This window comes from Musca autumnalis, unplaced genomic scaffold (genome assembly GCF_047663935.1).
Source record: "Musca autumnalis isolate F117 unplaced genomic scaffold, ASM4766393v1 scaffold_5, whole genome shotgun sequence".
Classification (NCBI taxonomy): Eukaryota; Metazoa; Arthropoda; class Insecta; order Diptera; family Muscidae; genus Musca; species Musca autumnalis.
The window spans coordinates 168,213,950-168,228,638 of NW_027412088.1; the positions used below are offsets into that span (position 1 = coordinate 168,213,950).

At 33.9% G+C, this 14,689-nt stretch overlaps 2 protein-coding genes, 1 long non-coding RNA gene and 10 other non-coding genes across 17 annotated transcripts in view; 12 read left to right on the forward strand and 1 right to left on the reverse strand.

Moving 5' to 3' along the window:
* Positions 1-587: 587 nt before the first annotated feature.
* On the forward strand, positions 588-10,053 carry Nop60B (dyskerin pseudouridine synthase 1 Nop60B). Of its 4 annotated transcripts, XM_073956836.1 has the most exons (18): positions 588-737; positions 875-1,243; positions 1,531-1,782; positions 2,130-2,404; positions 3,322-3,741; positions 3,863-4,611; positions 4,680-4,731; positions 5,280-5,315; positions 5,711-5,782; positions 6,132-6,202; positions 6,406-6,466; positions 6,660-6,723; positions 6,934-7,000; positions 7,418-7,465; positions 7,674-7,868; positions 9,385-9,428; positions 9,641-9,718; positions 9,941-10,053. In XM_073956836.1, the coding sequence occupies exons 1-6, from the start codon at positions 725-727 to the stop codon at positions 4,085-4,087; spliced, it is 1,554 nt and encodes a 517-aa protein (XP_073812937.1). In that variant the 5' UTR covers positions 588-724; the 3' UTR covers positions 4,088-4,611; positions 4,680-4,731; positions 5,280-5,315; positions 5,711-5,782; positions 6,132-6,202; positions 6,406-6,466; positions 6,660-6,723; positions 6,934-7,000; positions 7,418-7,465; positions 7,674-7,868; positions 9,385-9,428; positions 9,641-9,718; positions 9,941-10,053. The 4 variants fall into 4 exon arrangements, with proteins under 4 accessions (XP_073812937.1, XP_073812934.1, XP_073812935.1 ...); XM_073956833.1 differs by having other exon boundaries at positions 3,863-4,731; XM_073956834.1 differs by having other exon boundaries at positions 7,674-9,718.
* Positions 1,285-1,428, forward strand: LOC141387865 (small nucleolar RNA snoR639/H1). The gene has a single exon (XR_012408681.1). It is a non-coding gene; the product is annotated as a small nucleolar RNA snoR639/H1 (small nucleolar RNA).
* LOC141387820 (small nucleolar RNA snoR639/H1) lies at positions 2,449-2,589 on the forward strand. Its single transcript, XR_012408650.1, has one exon. It is a non-coding gene; the product is annotated as a small nucleolar RNA snoR639/H1 (small nucleolar RNA).
* Positions 5,109-5,204, forward strand: LOC141387826 (small nucleolar RNA Me28S-Gm1083). The gene has a single exon (XR_012408655.1). It is a non-coding gene; the product is annotated as a small nucleolar RNA Me28S-Gm1083 (small nucleolar RNA).
* Positions 5,533-5,630, forward strand: LOC141387829 (small nucleolar RNA Me28S-Gm1083). Its single transcript, XR_012408658.1, has one exon. It is a non-coding gene; the product is annotated as a small nucleolar RNA Me28S-Gm1083 (small nucleolar RNA).
* LOC141387825 (small nucleolar RNA Me28S-Gm1083) lies at positions 5,965-6,061 on the forward strand. The gene has a single exon (XR_012408654.1). It is a non-coding gene; the product is annotated as a small nucleolar RNA Me28S-Gm1083 (small nucleolar RNA).
* LOC141387830 (small nucleolar RNA Me28S-Gm1083) lies at positions 6,243-6,341 on the forward strand. Its single transcript, XR_012408659.1, has one exon. It is a non-coding gene; the product is annotated as a small nucleolar RNA Me28S-Gm1083 (small nucleolar RNA).
* Positions 6,499-6,595, forward strand: LOC141387832 (small nucleolar RNA Me28S-Gm1083). Its single transcript, XR_012408661.1, has one exon. It is a non-coding gene; the product is annotated as a small nucleolar RNA Me28S-Gm1083 (small nucleolar RNA).
* On the forward strand, positions 6,765-6,860 carry LOC141387827 (small nucleolar RNA Me28S-Gm1083). Its single transcript, XR_012408656.1, has one exon. It is a non-coding gene; the product is annotated as a small nucleolar RNA Me28S-Gm1083 (small nucleolar RNA).
* Positions 7,253-7,352, forward strand: LOC141387828 (small nucleolar RNA Me28S-Gm1083). The gene has a single exon (XR_012408657.1). It is a non-coding gene; the product is annotated as a small nucleolar RNA Me28S-Gm1083 (small nucleolar RNA).
* LOC141387824 (small nucleolar RNA Me28S-Gm1083) lies at positions 7,504-7,600 on the forward strand. Its single transcript, XR_012408653.1, has one exon. It is a non-coding gene; the product is annotated as a small nucleolar RNA Me28S-Gm1083 (small nucleolar RNA).
* LOC141387315 (uncharacterized) lies at positions 9,702-13,852 on the reverse strand. Its single transcript, XR_012408542.1, has 3 exons — positions 13,734-13,852; positions 10,081-10,664; positions 9,702-9,977 (listed from the first exon to the last, which is right to left on the reverse strand). It is a non-coding gene; the product is annotated as an uncharacterized lncRNA (long non-coding RNA).
* Positions 13,765-14,689, forward strand: part of ocm (over compensating males) — a 32,577-nt gene continuing 31,652 nt past the window's right edge. The window contains exon 1 of one of the 2 annotated variants that reach the window (XM_073956828.1): positions 13,765-14,013. The gene's annotated coding sequence lies outside the window, so the exon portion shown is untranslated. The remainder of the gene's footprint in view (positions 14,014-14,689) is intronic. The other variant, XM_073956824.1, reaches the window with a different exon arrangement.

The following is a 14,689-nucleotide window of genomic DNA, read 5'->3' on the forward strand; positions in this document are numbered from 1 at the left end:
TTTGTATTATTGTATAAGTGTGCATGTGCGATTGTGTGCGTAAGCAAATTACGCAAAAAAGCAGATGTAAATACACTTCATTTGATTCTAGGATTTCGTAAAACGAAATCATTTAATGTGCATATGTAAATTGGACTTTAAGGCCAGTAGGCCTATTCTGTAACTTTTAACAACTATTGATATTGTTTAAATTTCTTTTGTTTTTGTAACAACTACAAGACAAACAAATGAAATTGTTGTAAAATAAACAATGAGTAAAGTTGTTAAAAAGTTACAGAATAGGGGGGCAGAACAGAATCAATCGTCGCTTGCTTTGCTTGCTTCCCCAAATGTCAAATTATAAAGGAATGCCAGAGCCTCTTTGCAAATCCGTCTGCGTTCTCCTTTAGGAGGATCTGACATTCTTTTATAATTTTACATTTGGGAAGCAAGCAAAGCAAGCGACGATGGAATGGAAATAAAGTTATATGTAAACGAACTATAAAATTTTCCCCACGTCATACGCCATGCTCTACATTCAGTTGCTATTGACATCATTCACAATAGCGAACACGTGCTTCACGGCAAAATACAACTCTGCGACTCGTGTAGTGTTTAATTACAAATTTCTTTCTAACCTCTTCATTTCATTTTGTCTGGGACGTGTTAAAGTCGCCTCCAGACGAAAAATATTTTTTATTAAATTTTTAAAACAAAACGTGACTTTATTTCTATAAGAAAAACAATGGCTGACGTAGGCAAGTGTTACAGACAAATAAACAGAAAATGCATCCAATTTCCTAATATTTTTCATTCAAACTATAAATGAAGAAAACTTGTTGCACACATACTAATCGGTGGTGACCACGTTGTTTCTTTCCGTTTATGCTTACAGAAATTAAAAAAGAGAAGAAAAAGAAGAAGATCAAGGAAGAACCAATTGATCTTGATGATGTTGGTACACTACAGAAAACTGGAAGTTTTACCGTTAAGCCTTCAGAGAAATCTGCTACCTTGGATACATCACAATGGCCTTTGTTGTTGAAGAACTTCGATAAGTTAAATGTGCGTACCAATCACTATACACCTTTGCCAAGTGGCTCATCGCCTTTGAATCGTGACATCAAGGAATATATGAAATCGGGCTTTATCAATTTGGATAAACCCTCTAATCCCAGTTCACATGAAGTTGTGGCATGGATTAAGAAAATCTTAAAGGTTGAGAAGACTGGCCACTCTGGTACCTTGGATCCTAAAGTAACTGGTAAGTAAAGAGGGTAGAGTTTTTGGGATAAAAGAGGAGGGACCCCATGATATAAGCCGGCGTTGTAAATATCACCTTAGTTTACAACGTGACTATGATTGGGAAAATGAAGCCTGCTCTGATGTGTGTATGTTGTAAAGTGATTTTTTACTCACACTTGCAAACAAAGAAAATTTCAGAGTACAATAACAACAGCAAAAACAACTTTTAATGGATAACACGTTTTTTACATGTGCTTGCTTCTTCTTCTAGCATCCAGGTACTCATGTTTTTATCTTTGATTTTAGGTTGCTTGATTGTTTGCATCGATCGTGCCACACGTTTGGTTAAATCACAACAAAGTGCTGGTAAGGAATACGTTGCCATTTTCAAATTGCATTCAAGTGTTGAATCCGTGGCCAAGGTGCGCCAAGGTTTGGAAAAATTGCGCGGTGCCTTATTCCAACGTCCTCCATTGATATCGGCTGTTAAGCGTCAATTGCGTGTACGTACTGTATACGACAGCAAACTTTTGGATTATGATGAATCGCGTAATATGGGTAAGTTAAAGATTTTAGAGTATTTACTTCAAAAATTAGAAAGAAAATAATGCATTTCAGTGAAACTTGTTCTGCATATGCCTTTCCTGTGGGCTTTGCAACATTTTTCAAAGTGGAAGTTAAACCTTTTGTAAAGCAGAAGGATTTTTAACTTGGAAATGCCACATTAATATAATCATTTGTCTTCCCCTTAAATGGGGATGCATTTGTACATGCCTTTTAGTTTCATTTTTATCTAAACAATATTTTATTCTTTCCAATTCCATGGCCTAAAACCATAAAAATGGGCCTATATTTTTTAACCTCCCTCATCATGTCTGTGTATGTGTTGTATTGAACGTTTGAAGGTGTTTTTTGGGTTAGTTGTGAGGCTGGTTCTTATATTCGTACCATGTGTGTACATCTTGGCTTGGTGCTCGGTGTTGGCGGTCAAATGTTGGAATTGCGTCGTGTACGCTCTGGCATACAATCGGAACGTGATGGTATGGTGACAATGCACGATGTTTTGGATGCCATGTATTTGTATGAAAATCACAAGGATGAATCAATGTTGAGGAGAGTCATTAAACCATTGGAAGGTCTTTTGGTCAATCACAAGAGAGTCATCATGAAGGACAGTTCGGTAAGTAAAGAGAATTAAATTAGAAAATCGGTATTGCCGACCCGACCCCATGATATAAGCCGGCGGTGTGAATATTCCTCGAGTTCACAACGTGACTATGATTGGGAAAATTAAGCCTGCTCTGATGTGTGTATGTTGTAAAGTGATTTTCCCTCACTTGCAAACAAAGAAAATTTCAAAGTACAAATTGAACAAAAAAAAAAAAAACTTAAATTAAGGCTAATTTTCGTATTCAGTAGTGGGATTCTCTAACAGATTTTTTGAGTTACCGACAAAAATCGGTAAAATTAAAACGCAAAATTATGAATGAAAAGTTGAAATAAAATTTGACAACACTCTTGCTATAGGTAGAACTTTACGACGCCTTTTTAGTCGTCGCTAACTTACCGAAAAACATCGGTAATTACCGAAGTTATAAGCATTGTAATTTTACCGACAATTGTCGGTAACTCAAAAAATGAGTTAGAGAATCGCACTACAGAAATGTTTTATTTTATGTCTAGTTTTAAACCCGACCAATGCATTATGGTTATCAAAAAGGTCTTCATTGGAACAATTGGGGGTTGGAAAAACTTTTCAATTTTAAAGGGAAGATTTAACCGCGTAGCTGATGTTGGACCCTGTCCATGGGTGAAAGCCTCAATATTCCGGCCGAAGGCGGTTCACGGGAGATTCCCTGAGGTTTTTATGAACTTTTTATTGTCCTGAACACAATATCATTTTTATCAGGGTGAAGTCAATACTTCCCGAGATATTGACCTTAAAAGTACACTAGATTTGCTCCCATAATTCCTTGTACTTGTTCATATAATTTGAAACTTAAAAAGTCGGAACTCCCAATTGTCTCCGTAAACAAATGTTCTCCCTAAAATTTGTTTTGTACTAATTGTCATCTTTCTTTTATTTTCATTTTCCAGGTAAATGCCATCTGTTATGGTGCCAAAATTATGTTAACTGGTGTCTTACGTTATGAAGATGGTATTGAAATCGATCAAGAAATTGTTATTTGCACCACTAAAGGTGAAGCCATCTGTTTGGCCATTGCTCAAATGACAACTGCCACCATGGCTTCATGTGATCACGGTGTTATTGCCAAAATTAAGCGTGTCATTATGGAAAGAGATACATATCCTCGTAAATGGGGTTTGGGTCCTAAAGCTTCAGCTAAGAAAGCCTTAATTGCTGCTGGTAAGCTTGATAAATATGGACGACCAAATGAAAATACCCCCAAAGAATGGTTGACCGGTTTTGTTGATTATAACTCAAAGAAACCTGGAGCTGCTGCGGCACCACAAGCCACAAATGGCAGTCCGTCAACAGATGAGGAAACCAAAAAGGTAAGAGATACAACAAATTTTTGTAAAACTTCCCAAAGGGGATTCAAATAGAAAAAATCCTTAAAAAATATTTCCACACAACATTTTTTTATTAAATATAAACTACATTTCCTTTTTCCAGCGTAAATTAAGTACCTCCAGTGACACCGCCCCCGTTGAAGCTTCTCAGGAATCTGAAAAGTCTGAAAAGAAAAAGAAGAAGAAGCACAAGGCTGACAAAGAAACTCCCGATGTTTCGTTAGTAGCCGAAGAAGAAGAAGCCCCTGCTGTTGAACCTGAGGGTGAAAAGAAAGAAAAGAAAAAGAAGAAGAAGAAGGACAAAGATAGGGAGAAGGCTGATGAATAAATAGTGGTTTGGTTGCACGGAAAAAAGGAATTTTTGTTACATAATGTAATGAGAAACTCTGGTTTTACAAGAGTTGCAAATTTTTATGTTTTGTGATAGCCTTTTTTGCACACTCACGCCACACAAAAGCAATGCATTTTACAAGTTAATAATGAATGTACATGTTAAGTTTAAAGAACTTAAAATTTCATGATAGTGTTACACATTAGGAATCCGGTCAACCAACCAATTTTTAGTTTTTAAGACCTCAGTTTTTTTTATTCATTTTCTTCCCCCCCTCCCCATGAGGAGTGGTGAGAAAAAAAGAAAAGTTCAAACTATTAGTTTTAATCAATTATGTTTAATAATACATGAACATTTTGTATTACAATATTAAAAAGAGAAAAGAAAAACTATTTTTCTGTAAAAAAAATAGAAAATCAAAAAAATTAAATTTCTGATATATTATTGTGGGACATCAAATTTGAAGGGTTTTAAAGACATATAGTTCACAGGATAATTCATCAAAATTCATGGGTGGAAAGGTGAGCGTCTATTTTGAATATTTAAATGTTTCAAATTTTGTATACTTAACATTTTATTTTACTTGCAGATTTCTGGATCTTAGGAGGATGAGGGTACCATCCATGTATATATTCCGAAAGGTAAGAATTTTTAAAATTATAATTGTATATTATGCGAAAATGTTAGATTTACGGGCATTGCTTTGATATCCATTCAAAAACAAAATCTAAATAGTAATAACCACACATTTATAACAATATTATTTATAATATTAAATAGGTGGAAGTTAGTATTGTAGACGATTGGACTTCTCGATAAGAAGAAGGTCTCATCGCCAAGCTAAAAAAGAATCTTGGGAAATAGTTCCAGTGAAATTTTAATAACAAGAAATGTCTTTTCATTTCTCTGAATAGTCCAAAGGGAATGAAAGGTCTTAAACAAAGCTTAAATTTTGAAGTTTTAGATTTATTTTACTGAAAATGATATCAAGCAAAACTCGCTCTTAAAATATTAAACAATTTACATGATGACAAATTATCTTTCGCCCCTAACTGAAAGTTTTGGAAACTTCTCATGTTGAATGCGAATTTGATTGGTCTTACTGAAGAATAACAAAATATATATTTTTTATTACATATTATAAAGAAATTTTAAATATTAATAAAAATGTTTTTTACATTAATTTCAGATATTGATATTCGCTAACTGTAAAGTTCTCTTTAAGGTAAGAATATTTTTTTAACACAATTTTCCTCCTGAAAAAGACATGGACACCAAACACATTCCCCTATGTCCGCGGACATAGGAATTATCAGCAGCAAAACTCATGCACAATAAGTTTTCGAGCCTTCGCCCGTTTAATATATTTGTTCTTTTACTTCTTAACGTACAATTTAAGGTCTTAACGAGTAGTGTTTAGTGTCCATGCCTGCTCTAAAGAGTTGAACATGATGACAAATTATCTTTCGCCCCTAACTGAAAGTTTTGGAAACTTCTCATGTTGAATGCGAATTTGATTGGTCTTACTGAAATTAAACTTTAAATATTATTAATACGGTTGTAAGCAATCCGATAATATAATATGAAATACTAATTATTATTTTTGTTCATTATTTGCAGGAAAGCAATGTAAATAAGGCGCTAGATGGATATCTGGGACTTTTTGTTAAACGCGAAATCAGTTTGTGAAAGGTGTGTATTGGTCTTAAACATATATGAGGTTATTCTGAACGAAAATTCCCCGTGAGTTTTTTCACTTTCTCCCTTAAGTTGAAATAGCGGAAAGACAAGAACTCACGGGGAATTTTGGTTCAGAACAAACTTCATAATGGATTGTTCATGTCGTGGTCAAGAAACAAGCCAAAATAAAACCTATTTAACGTGATGACAAATTATCTTTCGCCCCTAACTGAAAGTTTTGGAAACTTCTCATGTTGAATGCGAATTGATTGGTCTTACTGAAATAAACCACAATTTTTTTATTAAATAACAGTTATTATCCTTGTGAAGCTAACCTCAAATATGTTTCTATTATTTGCAGGTGGGAGGCAATAGAAGATGTTTCGAAGACGTATACATCGTTTTATCAAGAATGATAAATCGTAGAAAAAGGTATGTTTTTAGCCCAAATTCTTATCAGAAAAAATATAGAAATTTACTGTGATGACAAATTATCTTTCGCCCCTAACTGAAAGTTTTGGAAACTTCTCATGTTGAATGCGAATTTGATTGGTCTTACTGACATTTTTTCATATGTGAATAATTTTGTATGTGTCTCAATGAAGTATTAATAGACGTTTCTATTTTTGTTGCAGGCAAAACACTTTTCAATGGCAAAAACTATTTTGCATAAAAAATCTCAGAAACATAGAGAAGGTAAGCATTCAATTCCCACCACTTTCTACTATCTTTCCATGATGACAAATTATCTTTCGCCCCTAACTGAAAGTTTTGGAATCTTCTCATGTTGAATGCGAATTTGATTGGTCTTACTGATATTTCTTTTAAAACTATATTGTCCAATATTATTTGGTACCATTGTTAACCATAGTGTTTTCCTTAATTGCAGGGTTACCAACAGTCTCTTCCTCTTATCTCACTTCATGGTGGTCATAAACCTACCTCACAAAAAGGTAAGTTTTAAACATTTTTTTTTTTAACATTTCTTTAAACTTTTTATGTGATGACAAATTATCTTTCGCCCCTAACTGAAAGTTTTGGAAACTTCTCATGTTGAATGCGAATTGATTGGTCTTACTGAAATTTTTTCAAACTATTAAGCATTGTATTACACTTTTTGTAACAACTATTTAACTTTAATTTTGTTTTCAATTTTTTTGCAGTGATTCGATCATTCTCTTCCCCTCTTCTCTTTTCATGGAGGTCATAAATATGTCTCACAAAAGAAAGGTAAGTTGTTAAAAATTCTTTATTAAACATTTCATAAAAGTCGTGGGTCACACTAGAATGGCTTCATGAAACAAATGTTATGAAATTAGACGTTCCTATATCCAGTTCTCTTTATTACAATGATTATAATACCATATACATATATAATACTACTATAATGTGGAACTCGATTTAGGGACGTATAATTTCATATTTTTTTTTTTTTTTTTTTTTTTTTTTTTTTTTTTTTTGGTTGGTGACTTGAGACAAACATTTTATATGATGACAAATTATCTTTCGCCCCTAACTGAAAGTTTTGGAAACTTCTCATGTTGAATGCGAAATTGATTGGTCTTACTGAATCCAAAATAGAACAACGAAACTATCCTCCTTTATGACAAACTAAAGACTAATAACGTTTATTTCTTTCTATTGCAGATTATTTCCATAATATTTTGAAACAACTTCACTGTGTGTTCTTAGAAGGTATGCATTTCCACTTTAATTCTAATTGAATTAATATTGTTTATATGATGACAAATTATCTTTCGCCCCTAACTGAAAGTTTTGGAAACTTCTCATGTTGAATGCGAAATTGATTGGTCTTACTGAAACAATTCTAACAAAAACTGTTTTTATAAAAAAAAAAAATAAAAAGAAAAAACTTAAGAGAATTCTATTTTTTTATTTCCAGTTCAATAATATTAAATCAAAGAGTCATACGGTGCTAATTCAGTACTCACACAGTTACAATTTCATAAGATATTTTTGAGTTTTTGGGAGAACGGTCCATTCCAAAAACTCAAATTTATTAAGAAAATATTTCGCCTTGTGCCTACAGAATATCCCATATTTTGGAATTTCAACCACGCAGCACCATCAAGATAAGGTAAGTTTTTTTTTCTTTAATTTATGTATCCAACATACACAAGGGTGTCCAAAAAAGTAAAAATATTTTCCATTTGATCCAAAAACACTATATATGATAACATATTCCAAATGAGCCATCTATATTTCCATAGTAATTTTTGTATGGAATCAATTTTAATTTATTGATTTCATTTCTAATAAAGCCTATCATAGGCCGTTAAAGTTACCCAAAACACAATAGTGGATTTTCATTTTATTGTTTTTTTTTCTTTTTTGGGACACCCTAATATTTGCACACACCTTTCGAGCCTGGATATATCAAAAATGTGTTATTTGTATTTTAGTTTCTTATAATGGCCTGCACGAAGTTTATACCATGGTATAGCGGTGTTAAAACGACACCTGCACAAAGTGTAGGTAGGACCTGTAGGGGAATTCAGTTTGGCTACCGAAAAAAATGCACAGCTTGAATAAATGTTGGCATCACTGTTGCTATTGACCGGGAAATTTCATTATTTACAAATATTGTAACGACAAAATGAGTTAAAAAATCGATAAAACTTATCAATGTGAAAAATAAAAAATCTCCTCTGCGTGGGTCTTGACGAGGTTTACTCGTGAATGGGAAGCTCTTTTTCTTCTTTGATGATTTCGCATCGTTCTGCTATGCGCGAGATCTTATACTGGTTGCTGTTGGACTCGGAGTCATCCACAATCTTGTGGACATTCTAATTATTGGGGATTTCCACAACGTTTGTGTTTGTCTTGCTGTCGGGATTCGGTGTCAGAGCCTTTACCAGTCAATCTCTGATGGCTGGGTCAAGTTTAAATTCCACTTGAGCTTCCCTGACTTCTGCTCCTTCCAGTTTTGCCCTTAGGTTGTTTTATTTTATTTATTTCAAATGGCCTATAAGGCCATCTATGTTACAAAAGCAAACTTATTCTAAACTACACCGAACTCTGAAATTAATCCTTAAAACTAAATTAATATATAAAAATAATTAAAAACGATTGTCTATGTCTGGAGCATTCCCCCATTGGCTTAACTTCATCACTTTCCTCTTTGTAGAGAAAAATGTTTACAAAACGCACTGACAGCTTGCGAAATTTACTGATCGCTACCAATATCATGATTTCATCCCGGCGAAGGGAATTGTCAATTGGCTTTTCAGCTTTTGAAATGATGATTTTTTAGTGAAAACCTGAACTCTTTAAGCACAATTTCTAATTAAACGGGTTTTAAAGGTTGTAGGTTTTTTTCAGCGGGATACTGGAAGGTCTTATCACAAGTGATTTACGTAGTTCGTGCCTAAATTTTGTCCTTTACGTGTATTTTTTGATATATCCAGGTAGGTATGAGGAAAATTGATTTCCATAAAAGTTACATGATGAAAAAGGGACTATGATTGTGTGCCATGATCACATAAATCCGCAACAACAACAACCCTAAAAATAGGTCCTGCTGAATAACTATAAATTATTAAAAATGTTTCCTCTTACCATTGCCTAAACTAAATAATCTTAACTTTTTTCAGATGATACCGATTATGCGTTCGTTCACACAAAATATAATTAAATGGTAAGTTATTTTTAATATTTATATTTATTTTTTTAAATAAATAAAGAATCTAATATGATGAAAAAGGGACTATGATTATGTGCCATGATCACATAAATCCGCAACAACAACAACCCTAAAAAATAGGTCCTGCTGAAATGTTATTCGCAAATATGCTTATAAATAATCATTTTATAAAACATTTTAGTAATTTTTGTTTATTTCTTTCTTAGGCATGCAGGCATGGAGGGACTCACTCTAAACGTGGAAAAGGCGTCGATAAAGGATGTTATTGAACCAGCAATAAAAAGGTAAGACCCTTTTATCCAGAGTAAACAATTTTTGCACCCTTAGATCTAGAATGATGAAAAAGGGACTCTGACTATGTGCCATGATCACATAAATCCGCAACAACAACAACCCTAAAAATAGGTCCTACTGACAATATGTTTTTAGTAATAATGTGATTAGTAATAATCTATTACTTTTTAGCGTTAATATAATAATTTTTATTTATTTTCTTCTCTTTTTAGGTAATTTTGAAATTGATCACTTTATGATATTCGGACTCTGAAAAAATAACTGTTTTACATTACATTAATAAAATTAAAGTTATTAAAAAAAATAAAGGAAAATAATAAAAATATGTATACGAATTTTTTCTTGTACCTACCTGTACATACATTTTAGTCTAGACAGAACTGTCGATACCGTATCTGATACTGTGCAATATTTTACAACATCTTGCGACTTGACCCTTGTACAGTCTGAATGTGTGTGTAGCTAGAAGGATACCCCGTTCTTCAGTAGTTATGTCTTATGGGCCGATTCCGTACAGCGAGGCGAGTCATGTCGCGTCGTCTATCGTCTCTGTGACAAAATTTAAAAAATGCACTACGTACAGCGATAGAAAATAATCGTCGATAACAAGTTATTTTTATTTTTTTTTTTTTATTTTATTTTTATTCGTTAGTAAAAATGTACGGCGACAGCTAATTTGTTGTCGCCGGAAAATGAACATTTCGGCGACAAAATTTGACGACGTCAGGCGATATTGCCATACGGAATCGAAAAATTGCATTTGACAACGCGACACGACTCGCCTCGCTGTACGGAATCGGCCCATTATACACCAATATTAGGCTAGGTTATAGGATCCGCAGCTGTCATTATTACAGATAGTAACATCAATCAGTGACCGGCCGGTCGCATCCAGCCAAAGAAAGTGACAATATTAGGTTATTGTTGTTGTTCATTCTGAAAATAGATAGGGAGGAAAGAGACGAGGTGAAAGAAGGTGGAAAGAGCCTGGCTATCTACAAACATAAACCGTAACCACTCCATCTGCAAATGTCGGCCAGTGAGGCTACCCAACGGTTATCATATATATTTTGTCCCATATTTCTTTTACCATCCATTAAGAATTCGGACCGTTGAAACAACATTTAGGTGAATACAATCTGGTATATTCTAAGACACATTTCACCTCTTAAGCGCTCGGCACATACGGTGCGTTGAGCGTCGCGTTACAACAACCACATGAAAAAAGTGTAAGTGCCGCAGTCATATTGTTGTTTTTCAAAAAAACTTGGCATCACTTACACTTTTTCATATGGTTGTTGTAACGCGACACTCAACGGACCGTATGTGCCGGGACCATTATTACTTCACGACACAAGCATTTTGTTCATTCAATTTACTCCTATTTTCTTGGGGCTAAGATTTAAGGGTGTACCTTTTCCGTCCATAAAATAGTTGAAAAATAAGCGTAAATGGGGCGAACAAAATGCTTGAGGCGTGTCTCAGAATAAGGTATGTTCTGAGACACACTTCACACCTCAAGCATCTTGTTCGCCCCATTTACTTCTATTTTTCTGCATTTTTTTGGGGCTAAGGTTCTTCAGGGTATTTAAAAAGAAGAGTACACCCTAGTCTGTCCATAAAATAATCGAAAAAATAAGCGTAAATGGCGTGAAAAAAGTGTTTGATGCGTGAAGTGTGTCTCAGAACATACCAAATGTAGGTTTTGCCAATTACATCTTTATACTTTACATTACCGAGTTCTTGCGATTTCGGCATTTAAGGTTGCCAAAAAATCAATTCGGAGAAAAAAAAGCTTTGTTTTGACATGTGTCGTGCAGCCAAAAAATACTAATTGTAGACAGGGAAAGAGGTATCAAATTTATCTGATGCAACGACTTGTGATTTTTTTACAACACGAAAAGCCGATGTAAGCATCAAACCCATGGTGGAATAAGAAGGTGTTACATCAAATCATGTCAAACGTCAAATTTGCTCACAATAATGCATTACTGTGAATTGCTTGTTTACATTTTGTATGTGATTTTATTCACAATAACGCATTTTGACAACTGTAATGAAGATCAGCTGTTTTTGGCGTTACACCTTTGGTCTGTTTCTTTACTTTTGAAAATGGTAAAACCGGCAAAAGTAGTAAAAGTTGTAAACTGTTCCCATATGAATTGTATGGTGTCAGAAGTAAAGGAACGCTTTTCGAGTAAAAAGTGGTAAACCTTGAAGATTCTTGCACGTAAAGGAACAGATCTCTTATTATTCCACCATGATCAAACTCATGCTGCAATTAAGAAAGTGAAACAGAAACTAAACAAAATTATTGTTTACATTTCCAAATGATAAATTCACAATAACGATGGATTTGATAGATTGGGTTAAATCAGCCGGTCTTATCGCTTCACCTTACGCATTGAATCATGATCAAAACTCGCGGAGAATTTTCATTCAGAACAACCCCAATAATTTTTAATGCTTTTGCACATTTGCCCCAAAAAAATACGTTCCCGTACTCAAAAGATGCAAAATGTCCACTTCTCTTTAAACAAAAATGATGCTGAATAGCATTCTCTCTACATACTTTACGCCGCCGATTTGGGCCAGCAATAATTGAGCCGCCCAGTGCACACATCGATTAACTCCATAACACGAAAAGTTGAGAAAAGCCAGGATGAAATTTATGCTTGCCATTGTACATCCGTATGTTTGCCATTGTTTATTTGCAATTTAAAGGTCCTAATCTTTATTATTCAGAGGAAAGTTTTTTTAATATAAAAAGTTATGACTATATCAAAGGCTTTGACACTTAAATTTAAGATTTTTCAAAGAGCAGAGTTAATCGATGTGTGCACTGAACGACTCAATTTATAACATGTTTGCTGGCTTCTGGAACGCCCAATTTGAAACTTGTTCCAGATTTGTTGACTTTTCTGCAGGCACTCCGCTTCCATATTTAAATGTGGAACTCTTTTTTTGCCAGGTCGCTCTTTCGCATATTTTACCATTAAACAAGTACGGGATCGGAGCTAATTAATGTACCTGTAAATTGGTTAACGATCGGAGTGCAGTGATATTTTTGTCCGATTGATATTTTGACGAACCCTAAAGGAATTTGCAATGATATTATTTCAACGATTTAAAAAAAATACTATTATTGATGCTTTTTACGGTTCGCACAAATTTATTTAAGCAATTACTGTCCAAATTATAGTAAATTTACATACATACATATACATAAATTGATTTCACAAAACCTCTATGTTTCAAATTTCAATTCACTCAACTAGATCCTCATAAAGAACGTTATTCCGAAAAAAGCTCCAATGTTCATGGAGATTTGTTTATAAAAGTTTCGGTCTAACAGAATCTTTGGCTTAAGATGAGTTTAAGCATTAAGCTCGGATCGATACCCACAAGTAGGTCTCGTTACCCTGATCACAAATATATATAACATTTTTTGCGGAAGTCCATACTTCTCGAGATATGGGCCTCCGAAGTTCCGAAAATTCCCTTGTTAAATGTCGGCTACTTAGAGAAAAATTTTAATTTAAAAAAATGTTGCTCCCGTTCCCTAGATTGGCTCCTGTCCATAGCAGAAAGTCTTAAATCCCCGGCCGAAGGCCGGCTATATAAAAAAATTATAATTTTTTCCGAGCTTAATGCTTAAACTCATCTTGCTCCGAATCTTTTTCCGTTGTCATTTTCTCTAAAATCTCAAAACGACATTTTGTTATGAAGTGCCCTGCTTTCAACAAGTACACAAAATGGCGCCAAAATATGGCGTTGTTTCATTCTCTTGTGTTTTCCATTCCATTGTTCACATCAATAAGCAGAGTTGCCAAGTTTTTTTAGCAAAAATCCTAAACATGTCACATCTCTTTTAAATAATTTTCTTTATTTGCAAAAAATTAAAGATTTTCCAAATATTCTGCATTTTAATTGCACATTTCATTCACTCGCACATCCTTTAATCATTGATTTTTCTACTAAAATATACCACACCATTATATTCACCTCGTTTCATTTCATGTTGTTTCACCAGCTGTCATTCAAAAAGAATAACACATAGTACATTGGCAGCTCTCCATACCAAACAACTCTCTTTGTTGTTGGCTACAAATGACAACCGAATACTTATTATAGTGAACCACGCCATACATTCCGCAGTTTTATAATTGTGCTAAGAAGTTTTAATTAGTTTTAACGTGAAAATCCTTTAGAATTGCAAATAAATTTTAGTGAATCATATTTGGCATTGCTTTCCGTATTGAAGAATCAATGCAATTTTTAATGGGTATGTATTTTTTCTAATGAAAACTGTAAGCGAAAAATGTGATGGCAATGGCTTTGTGTGTGGTGTGCATGTGTATGTATAAGATGATGGCCAGATTTTCATTAGCATTGTGATGCGGACTATTATGTTATTTCATTTTCAATGTTTCTATGTTTTTTTTTGTTGGTCGCCATTTTGTTTTTGCTACTCTCACTCACATGTAACGAAGATCTGCGGAAGTACAGTTAAAACAAAATGTATTGTATAACACGAACATTTTTGCTAATTAAAAAAGGAAAAGTATAGTGATATGAAGAACAACAACTACTAAAACAACACTTTTGACGAATATCAGTTATTTCGGTAATGACACTTGCAATACACTGAACATTTATTCGCATGCAACTAAATATTGGTCGATAAATTGTATGGCTTGTCATCCAATTATTTGCTAATTGTCACCGTTCCCTATTTTCGCCTCGGAAAGAAAACATGTAGAAAGGACATGATAACTTAAGCTGAAAACACCTCCAACGTCTGTCATTTGTGGTAGAAGAATAAAGAAAAATTGAAACTTTGTAGCACTTTGCCTTTTATTCATCTATCAGAAATGACACAAAACTTTACTCATACATCGGATGTGTTTAGGGCTGAAATAAAACTTTACTCAAACGCTGGCTTTAAGCTGGGCATCATT